Below are 19974 nucleotides of genomic sequence, written 5' to 3'. Positions count from 1 at the left end.
CTCACCCTTACAGCCCTATTTCATTGGTCACTAAGTTTTGATCCAGTTAAAATTACTGACCTGAGTTGTAGGTCTTGATTAACTGCAGGTTTGAGTCATTTCTAATCACGGTTACCGTGAGCTTTAGAGTATAAAAGAGTACATTAAAATACAATCAAAAAGCCACTCAAGATGATTTGAATTTTATTTCTATTCTTTCAGAATCACAGCACCATGGGAGGCAACTGAAATTTGTTTTTTGCATACTAACCTCTTTGTAACATAACCTTCATCCACAGAGTCTGAGCGTATCTGCTCTTTTTCTGCTAAACCCTGTTTTCATGTACATGCACGTTGCATGTGAGAGTGGATTTGAAGGACAGAATCCTGATATTGAACTTTTGTCAAAAAGATTTTTTTCTCCATATTTAAAAAGAATGAAAACTCAACCTGGTCAGTACAAAAGTGCATCTTTCATTTTTGAGAACACCAACACACTCTGTCTCCCATCCCCTTTCAGTTCAAAAACATATATGTGTTCCTACTCCCTAATATACAGATACTTAATTTCTACCCACACTGATTGGAAACGGAAATTTGGAAATTTGTTGAAAAGGAAGGAGCAAGTTTAAACATAAAAACATGTATGAGAACATAAAGAGATAAAGCCAACAACAGATGGAGAGTGAACGGTCAAAAAAAGACAGGTGGTGAGGAAAAGAGAGAACAAATACATGTGGGATGAAGGGAACAGAGACGTTCACTTTCAGCTCCTTCTATTAGATTAGTAGCAGTAGGTCTCTCAGCACTTGGCTAACAAGCTCAAACCCCATGCAGCCAAGTCTCTCATCTCATCTTATACCAGACCCCTAACCCTAACCACCTTAATACCCTGACACCCAAACCCAGAGCCCCAGTACCTGATCCCTCAGCTTTTCCCTGCACACAAAGCTTCTATCCCCTAAAACCCAGCCTCAGTCGAAGTAGGAACTGCAAACAGCTTCGCCAGGCACAGTACTGAAGAATAAATGACAAAATAAAAACACTAGTCTGCAGTCAATGCTACCGTTTCACTCTGAATACACATGAGAAAGGCAGGCCAACATTTTATAGCCACATAATGAGTCAGCTCTGTAACATTATATGATATAATAAATAATAATGACTCTCATGGCAGTTACATCTGCTGACCTCTCTTGGGAACTCTCTTGGCGCAATTATTTACCCTGCAGAAATTCCCTGAGTAAAGCTAATGCAATTCGGTCCAAGAAAAGATAGCTCACGCAACTTATTTTCAATTAAATCTGGATGGTGCTATGAAGGAGCAGTGTGAATGCTTTTCTCAGTGATTTTGAAATAGAATAATTGAGTGTGAGCATGGATGTGTGATAATTATTGCTGACAAGGTGGGCAGGTGTTGATCTACTGTGTGTGTTTCATGAATGTGAGTGTTTATGCATACACACACACACACACACACACACACACACATGCGTTGTCAGCTGTCAGCTGTACCATAGAAAAAAAAACTCACTCTGTATTTAGTGCACATTCTTATCAAAACCGACTGCTCACTGGGGTGAACCAGCTAAATGGCAGCTAAATGGTAACATCAGCATGCACTGAGCTAAGAAGGCTACCATGTTGATGTTTAGCAGTTAATGTTGAATATGATCATCATCTTAGTTTGGCATGTTAGCGCACTAACACTTGTTAATTGGCGCAAAAACTATCCCTGAGGCTGACAGGAGTGTCATTTACAGGTATTTGGTCATGAACATATTGGACAATAACGAAACAGTACGCAAACGTGAAAAGTTCTACGTCGGGATCTTGCTTATAACTTTGTGCACATTTGCTTTATGAAATGTAAGCATTTTTTCCATATTTGAACATTGTATGATCCGTTCTAGAATTTTAAATAAACTTTTCATTCAACTAAATACATCTTAAGAAAACACATAAATTTGCCATCAAGCATCAGGCACACACTTCAAAAATTTGCACACATTTTATTAATTATTTTTTTCATATATAGTATTAAGCGGACCCCAAAATATATTGTACCGGCCACAAAAATAAGTGTTTTGTAATTATTTCTTTAATTATAGTCTGTTGAAACAGTTACACATTGATTGGCGGAGAATGGTGTATTCATGTGAAATGTGAGCTTGTGAATCATATTCAGTTTTGCAGCTGATTCTTGATACTCAATGCTTTTCAGACTTTTATGCACTTAAAGGCCAATTGTGTACAAAGACATCTGGTGTCAACATGTAACCTCGTGAATTTTATTTAATGCAATCACTAAAGCTGGAGCTAGAGGAATTAATTCACGTGGCTCGAGTCAAGACACTGAAGCTGACTTCTGTATGTTGTGTTTTCAAACCAGGTCCATCTGTGGTTGGGGCAATGAAGAAGGACTGGGCCTCTCCCAACAGCATCGCTCTCTCCTGGCAGCAACCCGAACAGACAACACTGCCCATCCTCGACTATGAGATCAAATATTATGAGAAGGTACGGTGACTCCTGCTTATGTCCAGGTCCAGTCTTAAATTGGATGGCAGTAAGGTGTAGACCCATATTTTGGCTGACCAAACAACAATTCTCGTTCAGATCAAAGACTATTTATAGCATGGAATTTAGCCAGGATGTTGAGATTTCAAGAAAAAAAAAAAAAATAATGCAGGTGTGTAAAATCTTAAAAAAGTGCTTAATTTATCGTTTCCTCATTTATAAACCAGATGAATTAATGAGCTCTCATTAATTCAAACTCAAAGACCTAGAACGGATCGTTCTAGGTCTTTGTGGTTAAACAGGAAACAGGAAAAAGATTTTCACGGTCCTTACTAACTTGACATCCTCGCACAGTGATGTAGATTAAACAGTCATATAAAACTCTCTTGACCTGGGATTATATCCTGCTATCATGTTGTCCATTATGCTGTCTAAATAAAGGGAAGTAGTGGGTCAAAAAGTAAGCTTATGATTTTGACCTCAGTATAAATGGAGATTGCTTGTGCACACAAATAAGGAACGTATTGTGGAGGTCTCCAATTTAATTCAATTCGTTCAACTAACTTTCACTCCATATTTTTCCCGAGGTCATCCACACCCCCCTGCAGTGGCTCTAAGCCACCCCAAAAGGGCTTTCCACCCAGTTTGAGAACCACTGGTCTATAGTATCCAGTATATAATTATAAAGCACTCCAAATATGCTTCCAAGGACAGATAATAACCCTTTTTTAAGCTGAATAGACCATTAATTTATGCTGTCTCTGCATAATTATGTGTACAACATTATTTAAAAAATTACAGTCATATCAATGCAGTATAACTTCAGTAACTGGTAGCTCAATAGAATGTTTTCCAGAAAAAAGAAAACTTCTCTGTTGCCTGGGTTTTTGTTAACTAAAGCGATCAAGTTTGATTTTGAGCTCCCCCTCCAGAATGTGGCTAGAAGGCAGTCCTAATTCTTGGTTGTGCAAGCACCAGCTGCCATAATGAAAGAGATTGAGCAGTTATATTATAGCCAAAATCGTGAGTGCAAATTGGAGGAAAGATGGAGTGCACCCCGTCAGTTAGTAGATCGTTTTTGGTCAAAACCTGTTCTGTATTGCTACGATCATTTTGATCATCTTCCAACCTATTACAGGAACACGAGCAGCTGAGCTACTCGTCCACGCGCACGAAGGCTCCCAGTGTGATCATTTCAGGTTTAAAACCAGCCACTTGGTACGTCTTCAGTGTACGTACCCGAACGCCAGCTGGATACAGTTCCTACTCACCTAAATATGAATACAAAACTACAGGAGACTGTAAGTACCTGAGACCATCTGCAGCACTTGTCTGTGTGGAGGGAGACATCTGTCTTTGTGTGAATGTGTGTATTTGTTTTTCTGCTCATGACAGTGTTTTTTAGAGCAAAAAAACAAGATGAGGAGAATCCTCCAAAGCGTGTTGCTGCTCCTCACTCCTGCCAAACATCTAGACTGAGATCAGGACTTTGGGTTTGGGGCTAAGATCGTTAGGTTGATGTTAGGGGTTTTTTTTCTGCACGGCAGTGAAGTATGCAAAAATCATGTGTCATCAGCAAAGAAAACATCTTACTCTTAGTGTCAGATTGGGCTGAGAGTGGTGAAAAAGTGTCAGACATCCATTATCAGTGCACTTTGTATGAACAGAGCTCTAGTAGTCTCAAAATCTATCAACAAACTGATGGGCTGTATCAAGAACATTTAAGCCCTTGCTTGACCTTTTGAATGACAATATCAATCATTTAAATTGAGTAAGTGAGGTGAAATCTCACACCAGAGTTTCAGCTTTAACCTTTCCTTTAGGTGCAAGGGAATTAACAGTCAAGTCAATTAAATCAATTAAATGTCCTAAACATTATTAACATGTATGTTTAATATTTTGTTGTTTATGTGTACGTCACAGACAGAAGATGCTAACTGCAAGCAGCAGCTCAGGGTCAGGTGAAAATCACATTTCCTGGAGCAGCAACAGGGCAGCCTGTGTCAAAGGCACAAAAGCAAATAATAAACCTGGGATTTCAACTGGCAACTTTTTTTAAAAGATCCTGGAAAATATGTCCAGGAAGGGACATTAACATGTGCAGCAACAAAATCACAAACACTAACACAGCCCACCTCCATTTTAAACTTAATCAAAGTAAATAGAACTCAATTGCACAATTGCAACGTGCAGGAAATGTGGGTGTTGGAAGTACAATTTGCAGTCTTCATCTTATCACAACATCATGTACATTACTCCAGATCCTTTTCTAGCCCATACTATAGTCCTTTTTGATTTCAGAATGTGTTATTCTTACACTGCAGACAACTTGTGGCTTCACTTTACCGTAGCGTGAAAACAATTTGTATTTACTATATAATATTCGAAAGTTTATTTGAGACCCTCCAAAGGTATACCATGGACTAGCCTGTTAATACAGTTAAAAGTGTAGATTGATTTTATATGCAAAAATACGTGCAATATGGTGCTGAAGCGAGAAGCTGTCACCTCCAGCACTTAATATTTGACTGCTGAACAGCCACGTTTTGGAAGAATCTACCAAAGTAACAGCATCCTTTTCACAGCTCCTGTTTGCTCATTCTGCTTGCTTCCTGATTGGATTTTTTAAGATCATAGCTTAGAGACTATGATTGGAAAGTGTTTGGAAATAAGGTGAAATATTTGTGATTGCTATGGGTTAAAATATGGAAAAATATCAGCATAGTCCCTTTTATTGATTCTTAATTTATTAATTTAATGTCTTCTTATTGTTGTTACATTATAAGGTGTTTCTGGATTTTGCTTGAAACATTTTCTAATTGACTGCACTATAGTTGAAGTTTAAAGTATCATTAGCTTAGCTGAAGTACTTTCAGTGGTAGCTTTTCTACAGCGGTACTAGCTCTGGTGTTGAGCAATTATAGCTTCGTTAACTATATTTTCAGTACAAACCTAATTTCCAGCTTCAATTAAAAAAAACACACTTAGAGAGCTCGTTATCATCACAAACTGTCATATGTCCAGCAGGAGAAAGTTGCAGGTAGTGTTTTTTTAGCAGACACTTAGTTGGCCGCTAAAATGTTTCACATTGATTTTTTTACAGGAAAATATATTTAGTGATTTTAATGGACTGTATGTAGATGTTACATATTTCAATCCGGAGTTCTTTTAATGCAAAATGTGCCATTTTCACAGTCAGGTTAATAATTTCCTGTATATAAAACAATTCTAAATTTTGGTAGTAAATGAAGATTAGGAACCCTTGTATATCTTTGATCACAACTGATTTCATTGTTAACTGATGTGCTAAAATGCACTGCAACTTCATTTTTGTTCATTAATATTTGATCTCATAGTCGTGGATATTCTCTTCAGTGTGTATTTCGTATGGGTTGCGTTAACAAACCCTAAACGCCTGAAAGGTCAGGATATCAGTAACAATGGCAATCAAAAAATTGAACACAATCACCAAGGGAGCCTGACAATACAGCCTAGATGTTCAGCGTATTTGGAATCAATGGTTTTTTAGAATGTGTGAGTAGTAGATTTATTGCAAGTCTACTCATAAAATACAAAGGTCCAGCTGCCCTTTTTTGACAGGTCAGGTATTGTTGAGGGGTGATTTGGCTTCACAGTGGCCCTCTCCCTTCCAAAGCTGCAGAGCTTTGCTTTATCTGTGGATCAGATGGCTTGGCCAAGCCTTTGTACTGTCTGGCCTTTTATCTGAAAGAGAAAGCAGATTTTGCCCGTCGCGCTCCCCCTCTCTGTCAGTCTGTCAGTCACACTCATGCGATTGTTTTTCCGTCCGTCTGTGTATCTTTCGGCCTCTTTCTCTCTCTCTCTCTCTCTCTCCTGTTTGTCTTTATCTCTCCTCTGTAATTTATTTCTTCATCCCCCACTTTGCATTCTTCACCCTGTCCTCTGCCACCCTTCCCTCTCTTTCGCCACACACATACACAAACACAAACACACACACACATCATTGCAACAGCATCAGTCCAACACATCTGCTTAGTTAGTGTGTGAGTGCGTGAAACTGATAGCTGAAATGTCTTGTGTGATCTGCCCACTGCCACTTTCACTCTCCCTCCCCCTGACTGATCTGTAATTACTTTTATCCAGCCAAACACACACACACACACACACATTCACACACATTCTTGACACACCCCACACACATATGCTCTTAACTTTACACTCACACGCACCCACATACTGTGCAATGTAAACGCACATGAGCCTCACTCATTGGGCCAGCGACCACACACCCTGATCTTCAAATTACATTCATTAAGCACAAAATATTATAGAAATAAGTTCGGTAATAGCAATCATCTTTCAATTATGTGGGATTTGTTAGCCTTGTGACAAGACACAGAAAAGGGAAAATTATGAATATCAAATGGGACCAGTTTAACCAAATGATCATGGACTAAATCACAATTTCATGAATGAATAATATTAATTAAACAGAAGCAGGCATATGAATCATTCCAGTACGAGAGCTGACGGAGGGTTTTTTGCATGACAAAGAGCTGATCAAACCTCTTTCCATAATATCTGCCTAAGAAGAGACCCTACATGGTCTATGTGTGGTGCAATGATGGAGAGGAATATTTAAGATGATGTTGAATGAAATTCTTCTCTCTCCTCCTACTTTATCCTATCTCCCATCACATTTCAATGTTTTGTCTCCTCACTGCTTCTATCATCCTTACCTGCTCTTTACATTCATCTTCTCATACATACTCATCGTCTTTCCATCCCATATCATTTATCTCTTCTCCCTTTTCCCGCCACCCTCTGGCCTTTTTTCTTCTTTGCCTTGTTTTTTCACATCCTCTTCCTGTCATCCCAATTTCGATCCAACCATCACCCATCCTCCGCCACCTTCAGCATCAGACATGGCTTCGGATCAAGGCCAGGTGTTGGTCATCGTCACAGCAGCAGTTGGTGGCTTTACCCTTCTCGTCATCCTCACCCTCTTCCTCCTCATCACTGGAAGGTAAGATGAACTTCCCTTTGTGCACAGTGAATATTTCACTGCTTGGTTTTGTTTATGGTTGAGCTTATGTACCATCTTACCAATATATTAAGCTGACATTTAACTTAACTGACTTACAGAGCGACTTAACAGTCAGTGTTGCCAACTCCTTATATATTGGTACAAATAGTATAAGGAGACAAAACTGGGCTGTCAGTTGAGTTTTACTGTAATGTCCCATAATGGTCTAAACAGAGGCTTCTACATCCTGACAAGAACAGAGAGAAATACTGAATACTGGCTTCTTGATTCCAAAAATAGTGATCCACAATGTTTTAGCTCCAGTCACTTTTACTTATTTAAGGGTTTGACTGACTTTGTTGTGATTTTTTTTTTTTTTACTCATGGTTAATGTGAACAATCTCATCATACAATTATCTGTGTGCAAGACACTATGTGTTGTTCTCAAGGGAATGGATGAAAAAATGACCTATTTGTTCATTTAATTTGAAGGGCTACACTATATAGTACATCTACGCAGGTATTTTTTTTATATGGCTGATTAGACCTCCTCTCAGGACTGTGTGGGTGTATAGACCAGTTTTGATTGACATCTCTTTCACTCACTCTCTAAGTTTTGTTGCAGGTGTCAGGGCAGAGCGATTTATAAATCGAAGCAGTTTGAGAAGTTATGTTAACCTGAGGTCATTTCTGTCTTAGCTTGGCCACCTTTAAACAGAAAAGAGGTCTAATAAGCCAGAATAACCCACATCTATTTGGATGTGTGGGGCCTTAGTTGGTCTGAATGTGAATGTCCCCAAGATGTTACTGCAAGTCATCTAAATACACTTTTTGTGTGAGCAAGACCAACTCACATTATAAATGGAATGAGATTCAGGCTGCATCTTTAACTAAAGATGAGGACCTTTTCACTTTTTGAAAACCCACTTGACCATCCTTAGAAGCGAACTTCTTGTTCTCTGCTCAACCCACTTGCCCCAAATGACCTGATACCTAAACCTGTGGTTTTCCTGCTGTGGAAAAGGCTTATTTGGTTGGTGCATCAACTTCCTGTCCCTTCCAGCAATTTTTTCAACCTTATGGTTTGGTTAGTTATCGGCACAAAAACTACTTGGTTAGATTTAGGAAAGATCAGGGTTTGGGTTAAAATAAGTACTTCATAAGGTTAAGTGGGCCTTCGTTGTCATGTTTACAATAATAAAAAAATCAGTTAAGGTTGTGGAAAGGTGGTGGATGAAAGAATAATGCGGGTTATCGGCCTCACAAAAGAAATGAACATTGATCTTTTGTTTGAAGGTCCTGTGTTTTGTTGACCCATGCATCCACCCCAACCTCCTCCCAAGGTGGACTTTGTCACTCTTTTTACAAGACACAAGTGCACAGACATACACTGTATAATGGAGGAGGTGAACACACTAGCACACATATTCACAGAAATATTCAGAGAAGTAATGACAGGCAGAGCAAGAGTCTGCCCTCACACTGAAGACATGTGCTCAAAAACACATATACATAGACTCACACACACACAGCCTGTTTTTGTGTTTGTCGACGTGTGCGTAGGTGTGTGACTCTGCAAGATAGAAATCAACAACATAGGGACAAGAAAAAGATTAGACTTTGTTTTAGAAGTGTGAAGTTTGAAAACAAAATAATTGGACATTTCAGCATGAGATACTGAATAAAAAATATATGGAACTGCTCACAAGCACAGAAAGAAATATTCAGCACTACAAATCCATGGAATGTTTCTCATAATACACATCTTATTCACAAAAATTTTGTTACTTCTACAGCAATTTACATGGTTATGTTTAAATGTAGTAAGTAATGCAGCTATTATTATTGTTATAACCTCTTAAGACATAATACAAATGTATGGTTGAATTCAAGAGCATAAAACAACAACAATACAGAAGTTCATATCAGTTGATTAAAAATATTCAGCATTCAAATATGGTAAAGCTTATTAAATACCATGAACTATGCATCACCATGTGCACAGGATGAAAAGGGACCATGTAAATTAAACAATACAAACAATAAATTAAATCCAATCAGTAACAGATCAGACTCTGTCCACAATGCTGTTGCTTCAATTCTTTCTCTTTTGGTGCCATCTCTGGTAAAACACAAAGTTTTGGAAAATATGCCAATAGCGCTTGTCCCATCATCCCTAGATTTCTGAAAGGACAGTTTGAAGATTGTATTTGGGTTTACTAAACCATTTATCATTTTGGCTACTGGCAGAGGCAAAAAATGTACACTTGCATAAATAAGCAGTGTAGCCTCATTAGAGATGGGTTGGGAGACGAGCAAGTGGCAACCTCACAGCTGAATGCAATAGTCTGAAACTCCAGTCAATCAAGCAAGCACACTTTCAATATCTCTTTTTTCAGTTGGTAAATTTTTTAATCTTAATATTTTTCGGTGATAAACTCTACTGCAAGAACGAAACATTATTGAGATTAGTGCAGGCATCATTTAAGGGACAATTTTTTTCTCACTTTTTTCTCAGTTTTCTCAGTCACATCAACACAGTCTGACAGAAATATTTACTAAGCCTTTTGCATCTTGTTCCACCACCAGCTCCACAAGGACATGTTGATATGAAACATACAGTCAAGTCCGTCTGAAGCACAGTTTGCCTGTTGTGTTAGGGACACTCCACATATCAGCAGTCAACTTAGATCTTTGTCAGTCACAGAGGCTACTCAACTGACTAGCGTTTCAATAGGAATAGAGACTAAAGTGACATCTGCATTTAGATCTATGGGAAAGATATCAGTAAATAGGATGGGAAATGGCGGTCAACGGCACACATTTGATGACCGTGATGCTCGAGCATTAGTGTGATATGTAAGGGAAAACACAAGAGCAACTGTTTCTCAGGTGACTGAAAATGTCAATGCAGGACGTGATCAGACTGTGTCGGCAAGAACAGACTGTCGACAGTTACATAGAGAGGGATATAATAGCAGGTTTGCAGTGAATAAATCCCTCAGTACAAAATGAATGCAAATCTGAGAGTTAGGTGGTGCAAAAACCACAGGCACTGGTCTACAGAGATGTGGAAAAAAGGGACATGGTCAGATGAGTCATCCCTCACCATATTCCCCACAAGTGGGCGAGTGCATGTGTGGTGTACACCAAGAGAACGGTACAGGCCTGAATGAGCTCTCGTCATAGAATAAGGTTTGATACAATCCCAGGTTTGGGTTCCGTGAGGCACACATTTAATGAACTCAGCACAAACCTGCATTTTTATAAATGTGACCCTCAGTTATTCTGAAGGCAGCCTCTCACACCCTTTGGAGGAACTGTGGCTTAAAACTCCTACATGTTCATTTCAACTGTGCTAGTTGCCATAGAATCTCCACAAGTGAGCAATGAACTTCAAAGATATGAGATCAGTGTTGTATCAGGCAAGGTGCACTATTTCACAGTGAAGGCCTTTATTGTTGGCTTGATTCTTATGTCCAAAGAATTTTAAGTCCATTACCTTCACAAAAAAAGTTGAAAGCTGTAGTTTTATAGAAGGGATTGACAGAATTTTTCTTACCTCTATGTTGTGATCTCAGTTCATGTAGCAGGGTCTCTGTTTTCCTTATTTATTTATTAAAAACTCATACATACACCAGGTGCAAGAGTCAAGGCAAAGATTCTTGCATAAGAAGAACCTTTTTTACCTGAATCCAGCTAAAAGCAGTCGCAGCAGTATTTGGAGTGTTTTTGACTTTATCACAGTCTGTCATATCTGCCCAGTGTAGGAGAGACTTTCACTCTCTTTTAGCTTGAAAAAGCTGGAAATGTACTTGAGCTGCATGAGAAAGATTAGAGCTTTCAGTCACATAGCTCTCATAGATGTTAGGTTGTACAACACGAGTGAAGATATAAGAGGACCTGCTGTACGAGGAGTTTTAACACCTGGCTGCCCTAAAAGCTTCCTAAATTTACATCCCTTTGCATTTGCTCATACCACATTTGAAGGGTGAAAACTTCTGCAAGAGCATAGCTGTCACAAGTGCACAGATGTAGCCTGGCTGAAGATTTTTCCTGTATGTGTACTCTTCATCCTTGAATTGTCTGTTAATCACTGCAACTCTTTTCTAATCATTTTCTTATATTTAATTCTTATATATTTCTCTTCTACTTCACATTTTCTTTAGTCCCTCCTTTCTCCTGTGCCCTCCGTAGCATCTGCAGCAGAGAGATGTGCCATGGTGACGTGGCTGTGAGTGATGTTAGGGCCGAAAACAAGTGGTTTGAATTACTCTGATGCCTTAAATAAGGCTCTGTGCAAGGCTGTTTTACTGAGGTGTGTGTGGGTTTGAAAAGTGTGTGTGAATATGTGTGTGACTATGTACATGAAACAATGCTCAAAAGCCTAGGGAGCAGTGGAAGAAGCCAAGGTCTTCGTGTGTGATAGCTGTCTTTGTGTGTGTCTGTGTCTGTGTGTGCCACCTCTTTTCAACATGAAAGCCAGTGAGACAGAGGGATAGGCGGATGAAGAGGATCAGAGGATGGGACTGGAAAAGACTGATAAAGGCACATGCCACCATTTCTTTAATGAACAGCTTGACCCCATCAGCAGAGGTCAACAGTAGCTTTCCAAATCCCCTTCTTGTCCTCTCAGCCAGTGTTACTTGCCATGTTATCTGCTCTGTCTATCAGTGTCCAGGATCCCACAGACTTCACTTAGCTGATGCCCAATCTGGCAACCTGCGGCCCATAGCCCTCTGACACCTGCTCTAATCTGGCAACCCAGATTATGTTAAATCTTCAAAAAGAAGGAGGCTCACATGTGATCACATGAACTTACAACTCATACTAGCAAGCATTTACACACACACTTTCTCGAATAGTGAGGTCCTGGCATTTTCACTCCCAATTTATCCAATGGCAAGCCTGTATTATCCCATCATTTAAGCAATTATTTGGCCATACAGCACTCTCTACTATTTTAGGGAGGTTGTTTTTGTTGATTAGGACAGTTATCGAGGCAGCAACCTTGCTTCACATCCCATTGTAGACAGAGGAAATTTATTTTTTTAAGAAAAACAGAAATTTCCTGTATAATTCATGTGAATGCTGATCAAACTCAGGAAATGCAGAAGAACCAGACATGAATAGAAAATATCAAAAACTCTTAAATTTACAACATCTCACTTATTTAAAAGCTGTGCTACTTAATAGTTTTATATGAACAATGGCTCAAATGGCCATGGGTAATGAGAAAGGTGTCCCCCATGGTGATGAAGTCACAGATCCCCTGACTCTGCACTTTGAGGCTCTAGAGATGTGTAGATTCTTATCCATCAATACCATCAAGGAGGTATCTGATCAGTCCCAAATTCACTCTGCAGCATGACAACAAGCCCTAACATACAGCCAGAGTCATAAAGAACTCGTCCTGCAACATATGGTATGGCCTCTGCAGAACCCTGATCTCAACATCATGGAGTAAGTCTGGGATCACATGAAAAGACAGAAGACACCAAGACAGCCTAAATCCGCAGAAGAACTGTGGCAAGTTCTCCAAACAAATGATTATGTTGCTCTCTGTCTGCTGGATGTGTACAGTTTGCTGACATGTTCCCAATTTTAAAGTTTTAGTATGTCAATGTTGTGTTTACAGCAATTAGAAGAACAGATCACATGTAAGTCCCCGATATCATATTTATTGACATACGTATTATAGAGGACATACGTACATTATTATGTAATAAAACAGAAGAAAATTACAATAACTAGACAGTCATATCCAAAACCTCCAAAATCGATTAAAATAAACATTTAATTCAGTGGCTAATTACACTTTGTCACTAGGGGGCACAAGTCACCGACATACTGTATCTCCAGCTTAGGTTTTTATGGCTAACTTTTTAGCAAACAGCTACCTACAACCAGAGATGTTACAAGAGACATTTTGAATAGAAAAGTCCATAATTTCAAAGACGGCGGTTGCATGACTCCCCCAAAAGCCAATGTCTGCTTTATAACAGCTGAATGGAAAACATATCCAGCTGATCGTGTTGTTGCAATGATTCTATACATGCAGTTTTTATATACAGATGACCACTGAAAATGAAGTTATGGCTCTCTCCCCATTCATTTAGATAGGGGCCTGGTCTTGTTAGCCGGAAATAACTGCCTGGGGGCTTTTGCCAAGATGGCTGCCGAGTCGCGAGACTTGCCTATAAAGAATTTGGAGGCACTGTGCAGGCACATATCAGCATTATCGTTAATTTAAAGTGTTTCTGCCCAGCTGACAAGTGTAAGTCCAAATATTCGTTTTTGTTGCCACTCTCTGCTGGTCACCTCCAACTCCTGAAAAGTACCTGCGTAGTTTGGTAAAGTTATAAATTGTGTGCTGCAGAATTATCCAATATGAGTATACAGTCGCTGAACTTTTTATCAGCAACACCTGTACACCTACGTATTCATGCTATTATCCAATCAGCTGATCATGTCGCAGCAGTGCAATGCATTAATTCATGCGGATAAAGGTCTGGATTTTCAACAAATTCTCACATCAAACATGAGAATGGGGAAAAAATCTGTTCTCAGTGACTTTAAATGTGGCACGATTGTTGGTGAGCAGAAAAGCATGTCAGAATGAACAACATGTCGAACCTTGAGGCAGATGGGCTACAACACCAGAAGACCACGTCAGGTTCCACTCCTGTCAGCCAAGAACAGGAATCTGAGGCTGCCGTGGGCACAGGCTCTGGACAGTTGAAGACTGGAAAACATAGCCTGGTCTGATGAATCTGGATTTCTGCTAAGGCAGCAAATGGTAGGGTCAGAATTTGGTGTCAACAACATGAATCCATTGACCCGACCTGTCTTGCGTCAACAGTCCAGGCTGGTGGTGGTGGTCTATGGCCACAATTTACCATCTTCTATGGCTACTTCCAGCATGACAATGCACATGTCACAAAGTAAAAGTCGTCTCAAACTGCTTCAGTGAACATGACAGTGAGTTCAGTGGACTTCAGTGGACTCCCCAGTCACCAGATCTGAATCCACTAAAACCTTTGGGATGTGGTAGAACGGGAGATTGGCAGTATGGATGTGCAGCTGACAAATCTGCAGAAATTATGTGAATCTCAAAGAAATGTTTCAAACATCTTGTGGATTCCATGCCGTGAAGAACCCAGGCTGTTTTGAGAGCAAAGAGAGGCCCTACCCATTAGTGATTCCGAGGGGCACTTGACTAGAAGTGCACAGTGGGTTTTAGCAGAAGTTGTTTGCTGGAAATGGCTAGCACAGACTCAATGATACAGTAAATATGTACGCCATTAAACCAAAAAAGTTTGCTAAAAGAGGCTAAAAATGTCATCAGATTACAGAGTTGCAGGATTGACTAATCATTTGTGATTTTGGCACTATATGCAACCTTTCTCATATTGCACAAAGTCATCATGATTCAGTGTTACAGGTTTAACCCGTGCTATTATTAGTCCTCCTATTTTGTGTTTGTTTTTTGTTTTCCTCTGTACTTTTGGATTCTTTTTTATGATGTATTTCCATCAAAGACTCTATTGCATTGTTTCTGTGCACTATTATTTGTGGTGTGTAGGTTAGACAGTGATGGTAGTCAGAGTTTAGTGGTGGAACAGTGAGTGCACAGAGATGAAAATAGGCCTCTCATATTTGTTTTGTTACATAATACACTGTACTCCTCCAAAGTGGTGAGCAAAATGTGTATCTTCCTGAAGCGACCCCTTGTACCGTACCACTGATGACGATGAAAAGGTCAGATTGGAAATGTGCCATTTTGTTGTTTATTTTTGTTTAGACACGACTTATCTGTTTTATGATTCAGGCAGTATGTCATCGTTGTACTATAGGTATTTTGCACCATAGAAAGGTCCAAGAAAGAGGTACCGTGTTGTTATAATTGTAATGTAATGTGTAGTGTCATTTGTACCACATTCTTAGGTACATAAATGCTGCTTAAGTTTAGCGGGGGCTATACAGTATATGATCTTGTGGTAGTGACATCTTTACACCATGTCTCCTACAGAATGTACTGTATTCTTTTAATATGTCTGTGTATTTATTCTATCTGCTAATTATTAATTGAGGTAGACGCAATGAATATCATTATTTCTCCTGTAGCCTGTTGTTGTATCAGGATAGTAGGAGTTGGAGGGTGCGGGGGAGGATGACGAGTGGAACAGATTATGAATTTGAATTGGAATCCATCTTATAATATTGAAAATAATGCTTAATAGTAACATTTGCTGTTTAATAGTAATATTTATATTGTACACCCAAACCAGAACCAAACTAGCAATAAATATGTCAATACCATCACGTCCTGTGGGCCCAAGTTGCAGATCTCTGTCCCTCAGCTCCACCGGCTCTCCAGGAGGGAGACAGCATCTCTCATCCAGACCACAGTGGTGTTGAGGCGCAGGGCTGGGGAAGCGGTGGACTTGTCTGGAGCAGTGACAGTGAAGAGAGGATTCTCATCTGAAGTGACAGTGTGACTATGAGAGATATCTGTTTCTGTTGGGGGTTTGGGTCAAGCCTCTGGGCTCTGCTCTTCCACTTGCTGCCACTCCTTTGAAGTCCCTTTCAGACATGCTCTTTATTAGGTAAATGTTCTGACAATTTGTCATGTCAGTCTCATGTCTGAATAAATTCCAGCTTTACTTGTCCCTAAACGTGAAGAGAACGGCCTGTCGAGGTAGCACTTAACATTTCTGTCACACGTCCAACACAGCTAAATCCTGAATTAAACACCATCTCGTTAACACTGTAGCAAATTGATAAACTTAATTATCATCTCTTATGTTTATTACACCAAAAAAACTGTGAATGAGCTACTTTTAAGACGAGAATTTTCTTTACATGTCAGGTCAGTCTACAAAATGTGTTTTAATTTTTTGTTTGTTTTTTATTCCATGCCAGCTGCAGACAGCATTGCAATCCACAAAAAAACCACACAAAAAAAGCACCGTAAACGGCATGTGAGCAAACAGGAATTCACACCAAAAGTCACTATCTCAAGTTTTGTGATTTGTAACTGTGGTTTGGTGCCGTGGGACCGTATGAAACAGGCAGCATAATTATATATTCTATCTAATAAATTATGAAATGTGAGAAAAATTTATCAGGGGATCCACGTGTGAGAAGTGGGAGAGAGCATCCCTCGTGCTCATTAATTAAGCCCTCTACTGCAAAATAAGTTTTAGAATTCATCAGTTGTACCTCCTGTGCAAGAGCTCGGAGCACCTGTCTTCCTTCATCATTATTATCCATCTCAGCACTCCGCCCCAGCAGTGCTACCTCTACCTCTCAGGCCCCAGGCACCAAATCCCTTGTGAGCATCGCAGTCCTCCGTGTTTGAATTAAGCCATTACTAAACATAGAGGTAACAGTGTTTGAATGAAAAAAGGCCAATTATTTGAACATTTGACTCAATGTTTGACTTAACAGGTGACTTTACCAAAATGATTTTATAAAATACTTTCACCCTCTAACCATAACTGATATCTGACCATGCATATAGTTTGTATTTATTTATATATGTATTTCATTACAAATGTTGATGAGGTTTAGAGCCTTTGAGAGTTAACTACTACTGTTGGGGGTTGCAGCAGGCGTTTCAAAGGCAAATGCAATGAAAGCTGATTGAGTTGTAACCTAGTATTAGTGCTTGTCTAACTGTGAAAACCTTTAGATCAACCTGAAAGAATTAAAAGCTTCCAATCATGTGTTTTGTTTTGTTTACATGGGCCTTTATGTTCATAATGATGTTCTAGTGTCACCATGATAATGCCATTTCAGGAATGAAAACTGTGAAAACGAGAGACCACAGGTCGAAATTATAACTCCATTTCATTTCATTTTTGTTGTGGCATGATGCTTTAAACTGTTTGAAGAAGAACTCTGTTCTCATATTGTAGCAGGGAAATCATAGAGGTGTGACTGGAGAGAAGGAAATTATTTCTTCATTTTCACTCACAAGGACTTCCATATGGTCCACTGGATTAACACGCTACTATTGTACTATAGTATTGTACTATTATTTTACTACAGCACTGTTTTACTCAAGATGTAAGAGGGACATAACATTAGCTTTTGACCTTTTATCGCAGGACTATTAGACCAAATCTTAACCGTAGTGTTGGCAGATCAGAAAAGCTCACACGGGTCTCTTTTGGAATGGTCACATGAGTCATTTAATGACCTGCTTTGTCATTCATGTATTTGGACTTGTTGTGTTTTAGGTCTTGCTGTCACTGTTCCATGTGGTTCAGTATTTCTCTTTCGGGAACACTATGAGCAGTCAGTGTTTGGATTTCTACACCGATAAGCCACAACATTAAAACCACTATCTAGTTTTAATGTTGAGGCTGATCGGTGTATATTATATATTCTCCTTTCTTTTTTTCAGTTTTTGTTGAATCGTGGGGTGGAATTTTGATAGAAATTGCTCAATATAGGAAAATTGGGCTACGCATTAAATACTAATATTAATAATAATACAAATAGTGACAGTAATGATTTTATTCATGATTCTATTTATTATATTATGGATGCAACACTCAACAGTTGGGGTATGTTTTGACTGCTTTGATTAGACAGTAATGTGTTTAAACTGTGAGTCAATTTTATGTCCATATACTATACTTTGCCATGAACATGAGTCTGGATAGGGTACATTGTGTTTTCTTCATTTTTTATAATTTTGGAATAGCATCCAAGCATCTATTTGTATAAATTCTTCTGTGGTCTTTTGCAGATGCTGTCATATAATCTCTCAGTTTTTCAGACTTTCTTGGCAGCAGCTTTTTATCAGTCGCTGGCTGACTCTCAGTCTCTCAGCGCCCAGATAAACTCTCACACAAACACGCACTCGCACACACAGGAGGACGAGGGAGTTTTTGCATTAGCAGATGCAAAAGTTCCTCCCCTCTATAACTGGGTGTTGAGAAAACAACATTTTTATTTTCTCTAATTGTCTGTTCCTTTAAGTTAAGTGGATTCATGTATATTTGTCATTGACCCAGACCCTCCTTTCTTTCATTGAGTCAAGAACTTTGAATCTCTGTGTATGTGTCTGCACACATGTACTGTATCTGTGCATTATATTTTGTTTGGCTCCTGAAAAGAACTGCCCAATCACACTACCTACCTTCATTATTTTATCAGCATACCATCTAATCCAACTCAAGGCCAGACTGTTATTGCCTATGAATATTTTTCTTTGAAAGAAAGGTTCCAGTGATCAGTGAACCTTATAATACTGTATTATATTATATTATTTATTATATTACATTATATTAAAAATGTTAAAGCTTTCATGAACTGGTCGTATGGATCTGTGTTTCTATGAAAATGTCGTTGATTGTATCTTAAATAGACTAATTAGCATCTAAGATATTACTGTACCTCTTTCTCTTTCTGCTCTTAGCATCTGGTTCATGTCTGTTTTTTTTCTCCCAACTTTTTTGCTGTATTGTTCCACATATCACCTCTCAGAAACCCGCGATAGCACCTATATGAACCTTTGAATTGCTGTCACATTCAGCAGTTCATGGAACTGTTGATGCAAGCCATAGGTGCCGCTTCAAACTGCAAACTAGCATGTTCTCAGTGTGAGGTTGTTAAAATACTACGTATGATCTGCAAATAGGTGTGTGCAAAAGTGTGAAAAGTGTACAAAGATAAGTGGCTATAAGTTCTACTAAAGAATCTTTAATTTCACCTGTTAACTGCAAAAACATATCTCACACACACAAACACACACATTGGGGCCTGTATTTAACCTCCCTTTCCTGTAGAAAGATTAATTCCTGGCCCCTTCTACAGTGGAACCCACAATAAAATAGTAATATTGCACATTTGAGGAAGATCCCTTAAACTCTGTCATTCATTCTATGTGTTTTCCAGGTGTCAGTGGTACTTTAAGGCCAAGATGACCTCAGAGGAGAAAAGGAGGACCAGTTATCAGAATGGACATGGTAATTCAGATCAGTCGACCTCTCTCTTCTCTATTGTTTTGGATGCTTTTTTTCTCTCACTGGAATTTTCACAAATTTCTCATTGCAAAAAGATTGAGTCAAGGACAATCAATTTCCATATTTATGGTAATAATGGTGGGGGAAGTCTGTTCAGTCTAATTTTAATGGAATTTTAAATCTGTTTGGAACATTTCGTAATGTTAGTTGAACCTTACTTTTGCCAGAACGCCCAACCATTTGGTGAGAAAGTGCCAGGTTTACTTGTTCTGTGGTGTGTTTTTGCCAATAAACAAGGCAGAGACAAGAAGAAAGAGATTCTGTGAGCCGCAGTTAGCAGCTAACAGGCTAGCCACCTGCTCTTCTGTGTGCATTCAACGTGCACAGTGTATTGCTGTAGGGATCATTTCCCATGTGTTTCTGTGCCTATGCATATTTGAATTTTGCACAGGAGTGACAAACCCCACCACGAGCGTTAACAGAATACAAATA

At 39.1% G+C, this 19974-nt stretch overlaps 1 protein-coding gene across 1 annotated transcript in view; it reads left to right on the top strand.

Annotated features, from left to right (window-relative positions):
* Positions 1-19974, top strand: part of LOC120801269 (ephrin type-A receptor 6-like) — a 156034-nt gene that overhangs the window by 119622 nt on the left and 16438 nt on the right. The window contains exons 6-9 of the mRNA XM_040148036.1: positions 2372-2496; positions 3635-3797; positions 7393-7501; positions 19415-19485. Coding sequence (XP_040003970.1) covers positions 2372-2496; positions 3635-3797; positions 7393-7501; positions 19415-19485 — 468 coding nt within the window. The remainder of the gene's footprint in view (positions 1-2371; positions 2497-3634; positions 3798-7392; positions 7502-19414; positions 19486-19974) is intronic.

This window comes from Xiphias gladius, chromosome 16 (assembly GCF_016859285.1).
Source record: "Xiphias gladius isolate SHS-SW01 ecotype Sanya breed wild chromosome 16, ASM1685928v1, whole genome shotgun sequence".
In the NCBI taxonomy this organism is placed as follows: domain Eukaryota; kingdom Metazoa; phylum Chordata; class Actinopteri; order Istiophoriformes; family Xiphiidae; genus Xiphias; species Xiphias gladius.
The sequence above is the reverse complement of the archived record's forward strand: the minus strand, read 5'-3'. Positions and strand labels throughout refer to the sequence as shown.